Source organism: Tasmannia lanceolata, unplaced genomic scaffold (genome assembly GCF_043159265.1).
Source record: "Tasmannia lanceolata isolate RefF3 unplaced genomic scaffold, GAP_Taslan_0.1 ptg000019l, whole genome shotgun sequence".
NCBI lineage: Eukaryota > Viridiplantae > Streptophyta > Magnoliopsida > Canellales > Winteraceae > Tasmannia > Tasmannia lanceolata.
The window spans coordinates 6,269,094-6,287,598 of NW_027518696.1; the positions used below are offsets into that span (position 1 = coordinate 6,269,094).

At 35.9% G+C, this 18,505-nt stretch overlaps 1 protein-coding gene across 1 annotated transcript; it reads right to left on the bottom strand.

Annotated features, from left to right (window-relative positions):
* Window positions 1-989: 989 nt before the first annotated feature.
* LOC143853013 (ATP-dependent caseinolytic (Clp) protease/crotonase family protein) lies at window positions 990-18,505 on the bottom strand. Its single transcript, XM_077362708.1, has 9 exons — window positions 18,164-18,505; window positions 17,880-17,981; window positions 9,090-9,212; window positions 8,697-8,756; window positions 5,749-5,845; window positions 5,576-5,649; window positions 2,143-2,196; window positions 1,980-2,063; window positions 990-1,421 (listed from the first exon to the last, which is right to left on the bottom strand). The coding sequence occupies exons 1-9, from the start codon at window positions 18,422-18,424 to the stop codon at window positions 1,326-1,328; spliced, it is 951 nt and encodes a 316-aa protein (XP_077218823.1). The 5' UTR covers window positions 18,425-18,505; the 3' UTR covers window positions 990-1,325.

Here is an 18,505-nt window from a genome sequence, read left to right on the forward strand (position 1 = left end):
GCAAAAAAAAACCCACAATGACGGCACAAGTTTCTGCGTTGGGACAACAGATGTTTGTCTATAAATAAAGAGGGCAGCCTCCTCACACTAATTTCATAGTTGAATTTCTGTTGCTTACTTTAAGGGGCCGTTTGGATAGGTCGATTTTAGAATCCAAGTTTTTAGTTTGAAAACAATATAAAAGAAGGTTTATCGTTTTATATATATATATGAGGAAAAGGATTGTGAGCTTGAGCGTTGGATCCTTATGGTGAGCTTGAGCTCTCAAACCCATGTGGCCCACATTGTTAGGATGATCCAAAGCATTCATTTGAAAGGCCCTTACATAGATAGGGTGTGTACAAAAAATCAGCTCCATAGGATCATCCTAACCCATCCATTTGTGGAGGTCAAAATGGACAAACCACAAATCTGCCTATTTTTGCCCTCCACTTTTGGAGGGGTTAGGATGATTCAATGGAGCTGATTTTTGGTACACACCCTATCTATGATAGGGCCTTGCAAATGAATGGGGGAGAGGTTTCTAAAACCTGGTATTCCTACTTAAAATCCAAGAAACGCTGCCAGGACAGCACATAGCAGCTTGATCGTGAACTCTCTTTTACACTGTTTTCAAACTAAAAAGCTAGATTCTAAAATCCGCATATCCAAACGGCCCCTAGTTTTTCATGTCTGTTACTCTCTGCTTTAAGTTTCTTAGTTTCGGAGCGTGAACCCTTTGGCTGCTAGTTCTTCTTCAGTGTGCAAGCTGCTGCAACCTTTTCTTTTCCCCAAGCTCCTGCTGCTTTCCTTATTTAGGTTGGTAACTACCCATCATCTGGAAACACCAGGTGACTGAAATATTGTGTCTGAAATTACAGAAATCTTGGTTTCTAATTTGTTTCAGCTGGGAAGATTATAGTAGCAGGTTATGGGCTTTAAGGTTTCTCTAACTTGTAGATGAGGCAATCAAGTCTCTCATACAATAATTTAACAAATGCACTAATTACTTCTAGAAATGAAGACACACTATTATTTATCACATTTAATCAGAAATGTTAATGGCGGAGGAACGAGAATACAACTTTAATCAATGTAAATGTAGTGAATGATTTAAGAAGGATATATGCATTTTATAGCTCTTCTTCGGCATTGATCCACCTGTGATTTAAATAATAAATCAAAAGTACCATCTGCTTACAAGCTCAACCTTGATTACATGTAGGAGGTAGAAACTGTAAGTTTACGATATGACAATACCAGGGGACTGATGTATTGTTACAAAAGGAAAAGCAGTGATGCAGGGATTCGTACTTACAGTGTGGGTGAACACTATCAGGAGCAAATTACATCCCATCGATAACTTTAATGCCAGCTCTCCTATCCCATTCTTCTGCTGACGGAGTTTCTGCCATTATCTTCTCTTGACCACGCCAAAGAACCTATGCCAAGAAATCATCCATAAATCATTGTTTTACATTTACGGTAAGAAGAATGGTCCAAGGTCGTAAAAGAATGGTCTAAGGTATCTCGAAGGTCAAATATTTAATGCGTGATCAATTATTAGTATCAAGAAGATATAGGTTCTTTTGCTGTAATCTTTCGTGGGCCACCCCGGTCTTCATCATTTTTAATGAATTTTGCAACCATTCAAAAAACAAGGAAAAAAAAGATAAAGGTTGTCTACGAAGAGGAGATCACCACAAGAAACTGATAAGCATGGGGCACACCACACCACCAACCTCATAGGTAGTGGACCCACATGACAGCCTTCCACAATCTTGACACAGATTCAGATTGTTTGAACAAAAAATTGGTATTAAATGATTATGCTGGACTATCTCTCTTATTGGAAACTTTAACCCGTATATGTATCCTTACAATAGAATCTACCTACATCTGTTTCCAGTGTCCACAGTACCACACATGCATTTGTGCACATAGTTGGACATAAGAACACATTACGGAATGGCATCAACGGCGTAGAAAACATAATGTACCTTATCAATAACACCAAATTCTTGAGCCCTTACAGAGTCCATATAGAATGGTCTTCGCATCACTTGCTTCACCTTTTCAATTGGCTGAAGAGCAATCTAGTCAGATTACAAGGATCTTAATATTATATTAAAAGGAAGAGAATTCAATGTGTTAAACACTCACATTTCGAGTATGTCTTGCTATAAGTTTAACAAGGGTATCTCTGTTTTTGATAACCTGCAAAATGATTTGGTGAAATGAAAATCTTGCAGAAATTTTTCAAAGCAGAACAAATACATGGTGAAAGTAATCTGTGAATCAACCTTGAATCCATGAGAGCAATTTGAAAAGTAAAGCCATTACACTCTCTTCAATAGTGACAACTCTTAAAACTTAGCATGGTGACTTGTTTCATCTAATTTCTCATACAATACATTGCATATGTGCTTTTAGCCTCGAACAGCTTTGAAACGATGGGCATGCTCAATTGAGATAAATAATGGGCGGCCCAGTGAATGAGGCTCCCGCCATTGCGGGGTCTGGGGAGGGCTAGATGTACGCAGCCTTACCCCTGCTTTGCAGAGAGGCTGTTTCCGTTACTAGAACCCGTGACCACCAGGCCACAATGGAGCAACCTTAGCGTTGCGCCAAGGCTTGCCCTCTAATTGAGATAAATAATAATAGTCATAATAATATCATTAAAAAAAATCATAATAATGTCAATAACGACAACAACATTTCAAGGACCTGTTTATTTGTAAAAATGATTGCGCTTTCGATATCATGGGCTAAATCTCTTCCTTTGTTCAAATTTGTGTCAGCCTATGATCTTTGGGAAAGGTGGAGAGAAGTTTGTAATAGTAGTGAGAGTAAACAGAAAATAGTTCTTCAGTGGAAAGCACCCCCCCCCCCCCCCCCCAGGTTCTCTAAAGCTTAACTTTGATGGTTCTAGCTTGGGTAATCCAGGTCCCGCTGGAGTAGGAGGTGTCTTAAGAAATGAGTTTGGTGAAATTCTTTGGGCGTATGCGGGGCCTATTGAGACGGCAGACGCTACGGAAGCGGAAGTGCGTTCAGTGCATCAAGGATTGGAGCTCATTAAGAAAAATCGCGTCAATAATGTAGTAATTGAAGGCGACTCTTCTAATGTAATTCGGTGGCTCAAAGGACCTCAAAAACCCCCATGGAGATTTGATAGATGGTTCGATGAAATTTTTGATTGGGTAAAGTCTATGGAGGTTGTCTTTCTTCATGTGCGTCATTCCGCTAATCAGGAAGCAGATGGTTTAGCTAGAGTAGGAGTTTTCGAGGACTCTCTAGCTCTCTTTGACTCTCTTCCGCCGTGAATCACTATTCTTGTACTTTTATATTGTTGTTCAATTTTTTCTAGTTGTACTCTGACCATCTCGGTCTTTTTATTAATCCATCTGGCTACCATTTTCAAAAAAATAAAAAACATATCTAGGACATGACAAGAAGAAAAAATAACATTTTCGCTTCAAAAATATATCAATAAATAACATTTCCAGGTTTCCAGAAATCACATTAACCATCGAATTATGTGGACAAGTGAATGAAAAGCTAACAAGTTTATTATGTATACTCTATATAGCTAGAAAACTGGCTTTGCTGTGCGCAACCCCAAAATCTTAAATACCAAAGGAAATCAAATAACCTAGTTATTTAAACCATATAAATGTAGATTTCTTTATTGCAACTGTTAAAGTATAAAAGATTAAATAATGCCTTCTCCAACAGCTTAAGCTTTTGGAGTAATTGGTTGTTCGACATGGTATCAGAACCAAAGCTTCGAGTTCAAACCTCCTTGATATTAAAAATCTACATATAATGGCCAACCCAAAAGAGGGTCCATCTGTGCCACATGTAGGCCAACCCTAAAAAGGGGAGCCACACGTGAGGGGGAGTGTTAAAGTATAAAAGATTAAACAACGCCTTCTCCAGCAGCTTAAGCTTTTGGAGTAATTGGTTGTTTGACAGCAACAAGACGAAGCATTCTAAATGGGGAACCCAGTTGTCGTGCCCACAACTTTATGAACTGTTTTATGTAATTCCCTTTGGGGACCTCTTGTCCCCTCTTTGTAATGTTAGTTGATGCATTTAATAAAAGTTACTTTTCAAAAAAAAAAAAAAATGGGGAACCCAGCTGTCGTGCCCACAAGCCCCTAGGTTATTTAACACCCTATAAATGTAAATGTCTCACTATGTATTAAATGCATTATCTATGTTTTATATAACGGGACAATTTGGGTGGCTACCAAGGTTATTTAAAACCTTATACATGTAAATTTCTTTTTTACTATTAGACTTATAAATGTAAAGTCCTCTTTAACTACTAAAAACCATATAAATGTAATTTTTTATAGATATTAGATATTTTATACATTTAATTTCTCTCCCGCTATCAAATACCTCATGATGTAAATTTCTTTTTAGCTTTTAAATACCTTACAATTTTAAGCTGTAGGCTTTTTTTTAATGTTTTTTTTAAACCAGACAGAAAATCTTTATAGCTGTAGGCCTATTTTTACCTCACCAAAACTTAGTCATAAAGCACATATTTTTTCAAATGAAATATCCATGTAGCACATCATTTTTAAGCTCTAGGTCTTTTTTCCAAACAGCAGCAACTAATGCCGAGGAAAAAAAAGAATCTAAAAGACTGCTGTGGCCTCCCTACTCAGCCATGTGATCTCTAATAACCAGATTAGGACAGAGTACTCCTTCATATGCTAAACTATCAGCCTCCGCATTGCCTTCTATCTTCACATGACAAAAATGGATGCGATTAATATCTAATATTTCTAATATATCTTCAAATACATCCACGAGCTTCCATGAGTATCGGGTATCCCACTCCCTCTATTCAAATACCTATTCGGTGGCGGAATGTTGAAATAAAGCAGAAATTAGAGCACTATCGCACTATGTATCTTTAAAGATCAGTTGACCAAATTTGAGGGAAGAGGGGAACTCAAAATACATTAAAGCATAGGCTATGTGATCATCGTCAGGACCACGGAAAATAGGTAGCAATATTCTCAAAGTTATAGAAACTGACAATGGTCATCATAACAACAACAAATGGCTAAACAATGTTTGTAGGCAGCAAAAAAATTTGAACCTTGTAGTTAATATTTTTCTAGAACTGAGGTGCTTTTCAATGAGGGGTTTAATGGATCTTGAAATTAGCAGCTTTTATTTCCATGTTCTGTTTTACGTGTTACAGGATTGCCAAGGTTGAAAAATTAAATTCAGTTCTATTGGAAAGTGGCATGACCAGTTTTCTAATGGATTTGTCTGCTTTATTTGATCTTAGCATGTCTTGGCTCACATTACACTTAAGAGTATTAATCTGAGTATCATCAATTCACGTCTATACAATAACTGGTGTAGTAGTCAAAATCTAAAATATACGCATGTACTGAGCAACAACATTCTGATTTTGCATTCGCAAACAACTTTACTAATTATATCAATTGACGTCCAAATTGGAAAATACATCTTGTTTGTCAAAACAGAACTTATGCCTAACTAAACCAAGGTCCAAGGTATCTAGCAACTTCCTGAAAATAATAGTGAGAGAATCAGAGTAGCTGACCTCATTAGCACGAATAAGGACATCACTTGCCGGCATTAGGCCAGATGATGGGACACGAGGTTGTTGAATCATGGCTGAGACAGAATAAGAATGAATTGCTTGTTGCAGCATAGAATATAACGAAACAAAAATAGGGTGAAAAATTCAAAACACCAAACAAAACAATAATTAACCTTTGGCATGAGGCATCATAAACCGTCTACCCTTCTTTCCTGCAGCTAGAAGAAGGCAAGCCTGACCTATGGCAGCTCCAACAGCAACTGTTTGAATCTGCATATGCAAGCTTCTTCAGTTTCACCATGAAATAGAAACAACCAGAAGCAAACAACTCTATGTAAAACTTTCAATTTTCCAAAAGAAAAAGAATGTATTTTCATTCAGTAGGTGTTGTGACTTGTGAGAGGATGAAAATTTTCGGACATCAATATACTTTTCTCATGCACATTCACCATGAAATAGAAACAACCAGAAGCAAACAACTCTATGTAAAACTTTCAATTTTCCAAAAGAAAAAGAATGTATTTTCATTCAGTAGGTGTTGTGACTTGTGAGAGGATGAAAATTTTCGGACATCAATATACTTTTCTCATGCACATTCGCTATGGCTGATATATATAATTTGATGTCTTTATGATTTTAGATTAAGAAACTTAACTATAATAATCAGTTTGATGAGTATTTATATTATGGTGTGTGTTTGACTGTTTGGTAATAACTAAAAGCCCAGAATCAGAATTGGTCAAAAGAGAGCTTACTGCTAATATGTGAAGTCAAGGATGCATACACCGATATTATTGACTAAAACAGCTACAATTTGACACCGAAAAATTGAATATATATAAAAGACCATTCTTAATTTTTTTAAGCGGAAGGCAATATGCCCACACAGAAAATGAACCAACTGAGTGAGTAATCATCAGTAGATGGACAGATTAGATTCAACAACACATCCTCAATCTATCTTCCCTTTTAACTGGTATAAACAAAATGTTATTAAATAAAAGGGTAAATTTCATGCAAACAAGCCCACCGACAGGATCCATCCCAAAAATTTATTACATGTCTAGGTTTTAAGAGACCTATAACTCAATTTTAAAGTTCGGAACTTTATTCCGCAAATGTTTAGTCCCGTAGGAGGAGGTGCCAGCAGGTCTTTCCATCTAATTACAGATTGACAGTCGGGAAGATTTTAACTACTCTGGCTGGTGGAATAAAACATTGTTGGAAGTGATAGCAGTCCTCAAACCTTCACAATAATTTCCCCAAATACGGCTAGCCCCTCAGCAACACTGTAGACAAAACTTAGCACTTAGGTTAAAAAGGAACACAAATTGGAAACAACGAACAGATGAAGGGACCACCTAAGCTTAAAATTTATTCCATTGAAAAAGGAAAATTTTCAAGTGGTATAGTAATTTTTTTTTGCTGTCTTCTTCGGTTTCTTCTTGGCAACAAAGAAAAATGAAGCAAGGGACCATCACCATAAGGTAACATTGCTCGATCCATCTAAACCGCAAACGCACGTCATTGAAAACCTCATTAGTTGGAAGACCTTACACACTTATCACAAGTGGCATCATCACCGTTCAGCATCATTTGGGATTTAAACCGTCTGTCTCATGTTTCTTTGGCATAACATGAGGGTCAAACCCTCACTTGTCCAATCAACATAATATAAATCGCATTCTCGAAGAACTTTGGCACCAATGAAACGCCATGTTGCACAAGTCTAGATTTTTGAAAGAACCTCACCTAAATTATCTTATGTTGCAAAATACCCAAAGATCCACTGACATTTTATTTTTTTTGAATGATTGCGGAATTCATTAATCAGAGAAACGGGGCGACTGAGGAAGTGCACCCCAAAATACAAAGCTCAAAATATAAAAGGAAAAACGAAGACAAGAGAGGAATGCAAAATACCTAAAGATCCACTGAATTTTTAGGAGTTATTTATAATTTATTCAGAGTATATTTGTTATCTGTAGATATTTTTTAGAATTCATTTAATGATATACCTGTTATTTGCATGTAAGATTTCTTTAAAGGATATACTAAAGTAATTTAGACGATATAATTTTTCTTATTTCCTATATTTATAATTTTTATTAAATTTTTTACATTTTTATATTTTAAAATTTAAATTTCACTTTGTGTTTCCTTGATATAAAGCCAAAAAAATTAAAATATCATGAGAAACACCCTTGCCTAGAAATTCTTGAGGCAGATATGGTGACTATGTGATGCAAGTAAGGTGCTATAATTAACAGCCTCCAGCCTACAAATACAATCCTCCCAGATGGATCATCATACACGAAACTGAGATTGTTGAAATATCAGGCATACAAAATTTCAGTCAGTTGATTGTTCCATAATAGTTTCTTTGGTAGCAAGAAACTACGGATAATTGTTCACACTAGCGGTGAGAGAATAGCATACTATGTCTAGTACCACTACCGACCTGGATAGGCTTTCTTTTACAAGCTACTAATCGTAAATATGCACTTTCATCTGAAAGTAGAAGTGGCATGGCCGTGACAGTGAATCATGTTTTCATGCCTAAACAAAATATATCAAGGGTATCATTTTGTATTGGTAAAATTTCCCTGATTTGGATGTTCAATTACTTATCTTCGAGTAGTTCTTGTCATGTGATAAGCACTAACTCATGCCTTCTGAGGTCTCAATTAGCTTGTGTTCTCAACTTGCATAAGTGTTTAAGAGATTTTTTTTTCTACATCCATATTTTACATTCTATAAATTTTACTATAAATATTAAAGTCTACCTTTCTCCATTTTCAGTTTAAGTGAAAGAAATTTGTGTGTTCGTACTCCTATGTCATAAAAAAAATTGTGTAGCATTTTGTCAACCCTTTTGTACTTGGGTTGATCCATTGGCCAAGGAGTGAAAATAAAAAACTGTTTTCCCTTGAAGAACTATAAAAAAAACTATAGCAAAACCATTCCAAAAAAGAAACTATAGCACATAAATAAGCAGTATATGAATTGTATACACAAAAGAAATACAAAAAACTAATGACGACTACAATTCATTTGCACACAAACTAAAATACAAAGTCCTAAACAGAACTAAATTAACAGAACGAGTAGAATAATGTACTTCGTTTTTCAACTGCATCATCGCATCATAGATAGCAAAACCTTCAGACTCCATCCCAACCTGAAATGCAACCATTTTGAATCCATAATGGACCATACAAAGCAGAAAACACTATACCTATTAATAAGTGATTGGCCAATTACCATGTAAATCAAGTAACAAAAGTGTTACAAATATGTAAAAACATCTGCCAATTTAAAGTATCCACAAAGAAGTAATTTTATTAAAAATTATTATGATTTCATGACAAAGTGTTAATTTGAAAATAATAGTAATAATAATACTCCATTAACAATATTTGAACTTATTTACAATGAATTAGCATAATGGCCCTTGTTCATTAATATAAACAATGTTAGGACCAAAATAAAAGGCAGCTGAGAAACAAAATACCGTTTCACCATCATCACGAGTTGTTCCAGTTGAATTGATATAAAGATAAATTGGCTGGTTTGGATCCATCCACTGTAGGTAAAGCAATTCCGCGATCACAAGCTCTGTGACAGCTGGTACCAACTAATCAATGCAAATAATTAATTTTGTAAACATTCTGACATCAAAATAAGTCATGTTGTAGTTAAAATAAAATGAAACTAGAATCAACATGCAAGAATAATAACAAAGTAAGAAAACAATAGGGAACAGATTGCATGGGAAACATAAAGCAATTAAAAGCCAACCCCTATTCAAAACATCAATTTAACTACATAAGCCAAAATAATAAAACAATATTGCAAATGAAATGGTCTATACAAAAATTATCTCCTCACTGGGTAAAACTAAGGTCAGATCGAAGGCACAAGTCAGAAACATGGCTATAGATCCTGCCATCTAGTATCAGAACAGTCCATGAAGTAACTTTCTTAGTCCCACCTTACACAAGCATTCTGCACTCCATAAACCTCAGAAAGAAAACAGGAGTGAAAAAAAGCATCCCCAATAAAAAAGGATAAACAAGAGTGCATGTAGTCGTAGGGCCACTGTTATGTTTTATATAGTCTAAGTGTGTTGTATAAACACCTGCAACACAAAACCAAGTTTTTTTTTTTTCAGTCAACCAAAAGAACACTTGTACAGGAGGGTAAATAATCTAGAGGGTTGTGAAGATGTCTTGCTTTACTTTTTCTCACTCCATACTCCCTCCATTTGTCATGTATTTTGGAATAAATTTTAATTGGGGGATATTGTTATTTTGTGTTATTATTATTGTTTATGTAGATTTCTTATTGAAATGACATTTATATAATTTACACGGTATACCTGAAGTGAATAAAAGAGGAGAGGAATCCAACGATTACAAGCACCTCATTCCCACGAAATATTTTTCCTTTCTTACTTCTTTCTTCTCCTTACTCTTCTTCCCCTCCTTTCTTTCCATGATTTTTCTTCATTGTGTGATTTTCTGCATGGTGGTATCATAGCAGGTGTATGACAAGCGAAGAGTTCAGACCTGATCCTTCCTACATCTAATTAACCCAAAGGCATCAAAGGGTTTTTAGGTCTGACGAAAAGGAGATCCTCCTATTTTTATTCCTTATGAAGATTTTACCTAATTTTCTGGATTTTTTAAATGAATGTGGAGTTTTTCATACTTCACATTTATGAAAATATAGAAGAAGGATCTGAACTGTTTTGATCAGATCTAACTCTAGAAAATAATTTTAATATTTTATGATTTTTGAAGGAAAATATGATCACACCCCATCCTTTTTTTTCCTAATGAAGATAATGTGAGTGATTTCATCTAATTTACATCCATATTGAGTGATTTCATCTGGCTCATAACATAGAAACGATAAACAAATAGATTCCCATTATGTCACTCAGCACTCATCTAATGAGTGTTGAGCTACATCCACATCATATATTGGATCATTGGGAACCTAGTTATTGTCTCTAGGGTTAGTTCGAAGAATTAGAATAGAGTGAAGGGGTGGTGCTTTGTGTGCCTGATTGTAATATCTTTTTTTATACTAACACACTAGTAGGAGTCCTGCCTAACCCCAGCTTACCTATCCAAAAAACAAAGAAATTAAATGTGCATGCTCTTTCAAAAATCTCTTTTTTGAGAGAAGTAACAAGAAAAAGTCACTAAAAATATAAAAATAGAGTGAAGGGGAGCAAGATGATCCGCCAAAGAAATAAAGATAATCGCAATACAAGAGAGAAAACCAAGCCCAATTGGTAACTCAGCTTTGTCGATTACTTCAGCAAGAGAGCTTGCTAGTGCAAATGAACTGAGCCGGATCATGAACGTGTTTGGGTTCGGCTCATTAAAAGCTCGGCCCAGGCTCGTTTGTTTACTAAACGAGACGAACCCGAGCCCAAAAATTAGGCTCGTCAAATAAACAAGCCGAACTCGAGCCTTATATAATTCGGCTTGGACAAGCTCGTGAACTTTTTAGGCTCGGTTCATAAACAGGCTGAGCTTTAAAGCTCGGATTATATATATATATAACTTAACGGTAATTGTTTGATATCATGCTCTTGGAATGTGTTTGGAGTTTGGAATGTGTTTGGAGTTGTAAATTCCCAAGCCCGAACTTGATAACGAGCTTAAGCTCGGTTCGTTCCATTTGATGAGCCGAGCCGAGTCAGGCTCGAGCTTGGTTGAATATTTAGCGAGCTGAGCTTGAGCCCTGTAGTATTAAGCCCGTCACGAACCGAGACGAACTCGAGCCTTTGTTCAAACTAAGCGAGCCGAGCACGAACGCCCCAAAGCTCGACTCGGCTCGCCTCGTTTGCAGTCCTAAGTCCCATATCATTTGCCCTCAGACGAATATGTATCAATTTACGAGATAGGTCTCAATCAACACATCCATGCAACTTTCCAAAACTTCGCGAGCCAATCCAAACTCCAATAGTTCCATGTTCCAATATAGAGTTATCTGTTACATAGAGAGAGAGAGAGAGAGTGATCGATTCGAGATAATTTTGCAACCCAACGTCTTTGTGACTCTTATTGCTTTTTATAGATTTATCATATTTACATGCAAATAACGCCCTTTGTATGAGGGTTATATTACAAGATATATAACATTACATTATAATACCCTCCCGCAATTTGAACGGGTTTGGGACAGACATTTAAATTGGATCTTAAAACCGCAAAACGTGAGGATGGGTCCTTTGGTGAAGATATCAGCAAGTTGTCTTTCAGTTTGAAGGAAAAATACTTGCAGTTCACCTCGTGCAGCCTTTTCACGAACAAAGTGGTAATCAATATTAACATGTTTCATCCGTGAATGCATAATAGGATTTGCCACCAAATAAGTTGCGCCAATATTATCACAATGTACTATTACCGGATTTAGGAGAAAAATGTGAAGTTCTTATAATACTAACTTTATCCGACAAGTGTCTGCAACAGCATATGCAACTGCACGATATTCTGATTCGGTAATCGACCGAGAAACTATTGGTTGACCATGAAAATAAGTTGTTGCCAATTAATATACAAAATCCCGTGGTTGATCTTCGTGTATCCAGGCCTCCGGCCCAATTCGCATCAGGAAAAGCATGTATAGAATTTATAGATGTGGAATATAGACATAATCCATAGCCTATTGTTCCTTTTATGTAATGAAGAATGTGTTTAAATGCTTAAAAGTGTATAGCTCGAGGGCCATGCATGTATTGCCAAGCAAGATTCACTGAAGGAAATATTAAGTCGAGCAAATGTTAGGTACTGAAGGGCTCCAACAATATATCTGTAATATGTTGGATCATCTAACAGTTTACTAGAATCATCAGGCATTTGAGTGTGATTGGAGTAGACACCGCTTTAGAGTTTTCCATTTTGGACTTTTTCAAAAGTTCAACTACATTACTTTTCTTAGCTTAAGAACAAACCATCATCTGTTTTGGAGGCTTGGATTCCAAGAAAATAATGAATATTACTCAAATCTGTCATTGCAAATTCACTATGCAAAGCGCGGCTGATTGAATGTAACAAAGTATCTCTTAATGATGTTAATATTAGATCATCTACATCAAGTAGAAGCATCGCCATACATGTAGAATTATGTAAAATGAAAATGAAATTATTGGATTGACTACACTTTAATCCTTTTTCTTTTATAAATCCTGTGAAAAGTTGAAACCACGCACGTGGAGCTTATTTCCAATCGTATAAGGCGCATTTGAGTTTGCATACATGATTTGGGCAATCTTGATGGACAAAACCTTGTGGTTGTGACATAAACTTCCTCTTGTAATTCACCTTGCAAAATAACATTTTCGCCATCTAGTTGTCGAATTGGCCGATTTATTGATAATGCACGTGATAGAACAATTCAAATAGTGGCAGACTTGACAACTGGAGTAAAGGTTTATTCGTAATCAATTCTAGCTTGTTGATTATAACCCTTAGCTACCAATCTTGCTTTGTAACGTTGAATACTGCTATCGGTGTTTAATTTAATCTTGTAAACACATTTTGAACATATACATTTTTATGCTTTAGCAATGGTACCAGTTCCCATGTGTTATTTACAAGCAAGGCATTGTATTCGAAAGACATGGCCTCTTTCCATTTCGTATCGTTGTTTGATGCTGTAAAGCAGGTAGGTTCTAAGATTTGATTGGAGTTATCTTTGATTGAAAAAAGAGAGGAAATAATACGTACTTTTCTAGTGTCATCTTTTGAACGTGCACCCATATGGTGCGTGGGGCCAGTTGAAGGAGTTGTTATAGATCTTATATTTTGAAAATAAGGAAAAAAAATAGGAGAATTGATTAAGAGTTGATAATGTGGCAGTTGAGAAGAAGTAGAGAATTTAAATTGGTTTGAATGTAACAACTTCTCATATGACACATTCCAAAGGTATCTTTTCAACTACAACTCCAGATATTGGCTCAGACCGAATCTATGTGAAAAATGGTCAACTTTTGCTAATTTCTCATGTAGGAAATTCAACATTAAAAACTACTAATCATCATTTTAAAATGAATGATGTACGAGTAGTCCCAAATCTTAAAAAGAATCTTCTTTCTGTCAAGAAATTTGATTCTGATAATAATGTTTCTTTCGAATTCAATTCTTCTAACTTCTGTCTCAAGGACTTGGCGACGAAGAAGCCTCTTCTTCATTGCGCTAATCGTGGATCGTTATATCCGCTTCATCCATCATTGACTCGTGTAAAACAAGCAAAGGAAGAAGCTCTTTATGCTGCTCACATTTCACAAACCATCTGGCATAATAGACTTTGCCATCCTGACTTTCCTTCTCTTCAGCATGTTTTTCGTTCTGTTTTTCAGCATGAAAGGACTAAATGTATAGACACTACGTGTCATGACTGTGAAATTGGTAAAAGTACAAGATTACCTTTTTCGGTTTCTCATTATCGTTCCTCAATTTCTAAACTTTAGAAATTATTCACTCGGATGTTTGGATGTCGCATGTACCTTCTTTCTCAAGATTCAAATATTATGTGCTATTTTTAGATGATTAAAGGTTTTCTTGGGTTTTTCCATTACAACGCAAATCTGAAGTTTTACATAAGTTTAAGCTTTTCAGAGCTAAGGTGGAAAATCTTTTAGAACAAAAAATAAAATATTTACAATGTGATGGTGGAGGCGAATATGCCAATGCATAGTTTCAAGATTTCCTAGATTCAAATGGTATTCAAATTCATCTTTCTTCACCATACACTCCACAACAAAAAGGTGCATCAGAACGTAAACATCAAACTTTACTGAACGTGGAACGTTCTATGTTGCTTCAAGCAAACTTGCCTCCTTTCTTTTGGGTTGAAGCTTTGCTCACTGCAATTCAAGCAACTTGCCTCCTTTCTTTTGGGTTGAAGCATTGCTCACTGCAGTTCATGTTGTTAACCTGTTACCCTCGACTAATTTAACATTTAAAATTCCATATTCTATATTGTTTACAGATCTTCCAAATTATCATCTATTAAGAGTTTTTGGATGTTTATGCTTTCCGAACCAGAGTTCCACAGCTGCAAACAAGCTGTCTCCAAGATCTTCACAATGTATTTTCGTTGGGTATGCTCAAAATTATCAATCTTACATATGTCTACATTTGAGAACTAATATAGACATGTGCAATTTTTTAAATCCTATTTTCCTTTTCTGATAATATTAATAAAAATCATGAGGACTCACGTTCTCCATTATTTTCAAATTTCATAAATCCAGCCACTTTTCTACTTCCTAATTTTTCTCCATCATTCAAAACCACATCTCCACGAAAAAACAGGCTGAATAGAAGGCAAGCAAAGAGGGCAAAGTTTATTATGCCAGATGATTGTGAAATGCGAGCAGCAAAAAAAGCTTCTTCCTTTACTAGTTCTACACGAGCCAATAATAGAGGAAGCGGATATAACGATTAGTCCAATGAAGGAGATGCCTCTTCGCCCCCGAATTCTTGACACAGAAGCCAGAAAAATTGAATTCGAAAGAAACATTATTATCGGACGCAAATTTCTTGACAGAAATAATATTTTTTTTAAGATTTGGGACTACTAATACATCATTCGTTTTAAACTGATGATTAGCAGTTTTTAATGTTGAATTTCCTACATGAGAAATTTGCAAAAGTTGATCAATTCCCACATAGATACTGTCCGAACCAATATATGGAGTTGTATTTAAAAAGATACCTCCAGAAGGTGTCATATGTGAAGTTATTACACTTAAACCAATTTAAATTCTCCACATATTTCTTCTCAACTGCCATATTATCAACTTTTATCTCCTTTTTTCCGTCTCTTCAAAATACAAGATCTGTCACAACTCCATCAACTGGCCCCACGCACCATATGGTTACATGTTCAAAAGATGGCACTAGAAAAGTACGCATTTTTCCCACTCTTTTTTAAATCTAAGATAACTCCAATCAAATCTCAAAACCTACCTGCTTTATAACATCAAACAAAGCAACAAAACGGAAAGAAGCAATATCTTTGGAATACAATGTCTTGCTTACAAATAACACATGAGAATTTGTACCATTACCAAAACATTAAAATAGCATCGGTTCAAAATGGGTATACAAGATTAAATTAAACACAGATAGCAGTATGCAACGTTATAAAGCAAGATTGGTAGCTAAGTATTACAATCAACAAATTAATTGCGAAGAAACATTTACTCCAGTTGTCAAGCCCGCCACTATTCGAATTGTTCTATCACTTGCATTATCAAGAAATTGGCCAATTCGACAACTAGATATCGAAAATGCTTTTTTGCATGGTGAATTATAAGAGGAAGTTTATATGTCACAACCACAAGGTTTTGTCCATCCAAATTACCCCGATCATGTATGCAAACGCAAACGCGCCTTATACGGTTTGAAACAAGCTCCACGTACGTAGTTTCAACGTTCACAGGATTTATAAAAGAAAATGTATTCAAGTATAATCAATCTGATAATTTCATGTTCATTTTAAATAGTGTTGCATGTATGGCGGTGCTTTTACTTTAAGTAGATATAATATTAACATCATCAAGTGATACTTTGTTACATTCAATCATCCGCGCTTTGCATAGTGAATTTGTAATGACAGATTTGATTAATATTCATTATTTTCTCAGAAACTAAGCCTCCAAAACAGATGATGGTTTGTTCTTAAGCCAAGAAAATTATGCGGTTGAACTTCTGAAAAAGTCCAAAATGGAAAACTCTAAAGCAGCCTCTACTCCAATCACATTAATTTCAAATGTCTGATGATTCTAGTGAACTGTTAGATAATCCAACATATTACAGACATATTGTTGGAGCCCTTCAGTACCTTACATTCGCTCAACCTGATATTTCATTCGCGGTGAATCTCGTCTGCCAATACATGCATGCCCCTCGAGCCATACATTTACAAGCAATAAAACGCATTCTTTCTTACATAAAATGAACAATATGCTATGGAATATGTCTATATTCCACACCTATAAATTATATACAAGCTTTTCGTTGTGCGAATTGGGCCGAAGGGCAAGATACACAAAGATCAACCACAAGATTTTGTATATTCATTGGCAACAACTTAATTTCATGGTCAACCAACAGTTTCTCGGTCGAGTACCGATCAGAATATCATGCAGTTGCATATGTTGTTGCAGACAATTGTTGGATCAAGTCAGTATTACGAGAACTTCACATTTTTCTCCTAAATCCGAAAACAGTACACTGCGACAATATTGGCGCAACTTATTTGGTGGCAAATCCTATTATGTATTCACGAACGAAATATGTCGATATTGATTACCACTTTATTTGTGAAAAGGCTGCACGAGGTGAACTACAAGTATTTTTCCTTCCAACTGAAAGACAACTTGCCGATATCTTCACCAAAGGACTCTAATCCTCACATTTTGCAATTTTAAAATCTAGTTTGAATGTTTGCCCCAAATTCGTTCAAATTGCGGGAGGGTAATAGGATGTAACGTTATATCTTGTAATACGGTCCTCATACAAAGGGCATTATTTTCATGTAAATATGATAAATCTATAAAAAGCAATCAGAGTTACAAAGACGCTGGGTTGCAAAATTATCTCGAACAGATAACTCCCTCTCTCTCTCTCTCTCTCTCTCTCTCTCTCTCTCTCTCTCTCTCTCTCTCTCTCTCTCTCTCTCTCTCTCTCTCTCTCTCTCTCTGTGTAATAGATAACTCTCTGTTTAAAAAATGCATACCCACCTATAACCGATTAAGCATGCTTAGAGAATCAAACAAAAAGATGTCCCGTGCTTAATACCCTTGTTGTTAGCAAAGCTTCTAAAGTAACATTCCAATACGAGTAATCAAAGCATGCAAAGATGCATCTACTTCCTCCTAGTAATCTATAACAGGTTTAACTATGCAGCCAAATGCTACAACCATTACCAACAAATATAAAACAATCATAAATACAATCTCTAAAATAACTAACCTAAAACTGGGATGAATCTACAAACTATTGCTAAGCAGGAACAGCTCTCATGACGGCCGGCAAGGGAAGAAATCATGAAATTCAGAAAATTTATAATTCAGTTTAATAGGCAACCAAGATTTTCAGACTAGTCAATCAAAGAAAAAAAATGTAGGAGTCATTTGTGGGCTAAATTCCTTATTTCTTAAAAATGTCCAGGGACTCCAGACTACCACTTCACAGTCAATCTCAGTTTCTTTAGATGTCGAGGACAGATGTTGACCAAAAATATCAAGCAAATGCTAGGTTACAATACTTACCGGCATGCCAATGTAAACAATTCGTCCATGGAGAAGAAGAGATGGCAAATCTGGAGGGGGTTTTCTTGGTCTGTGTTCATTGTATGAAACAGCACGCTCTACCTGGTTCAGGTAAAAATAAATAAAAAAGAACTCAAAAATGCATACAAATCCAATCAAGAACCCGAAAAAAAAAAATCAAAAGAAACACCAGTCCACAAAAAAAACAAGGGAATTCAATTGAGAACATCAAAATCTAACATAAACAAAAGAAGTGTGAGAAAACAAGAACCCTAAAACAAAACCTGAGCAGGAGTGGCCATGAGTTTTGGACTGTCGAAGAGATCGAGATATGGAGGAGTATCTGAATCCGCGGGAGGTCGGAGAAGAGTATCTGGAGAAGCAGCAGCTAAGGAAGAGAGCTTAGAGAGAAAAGGGTCACGAGGGTTTAGAGGAGGCATAGGAATGGCCTTCGTGCTTTTGCTGCTGCATCGAGGAGAAGAGAGTGAAGTAGCCATGGGTATTTGTAGACCAGAGCTACGAAACCCTAAGCTCCCCAAAGCCATTTCTCACTGTCTCTCCTTTTCTCTCGTTTAAAACCCAACAAGAGATAAATTAGATCGTTTGGAACTTTGGGTGATGGCCTA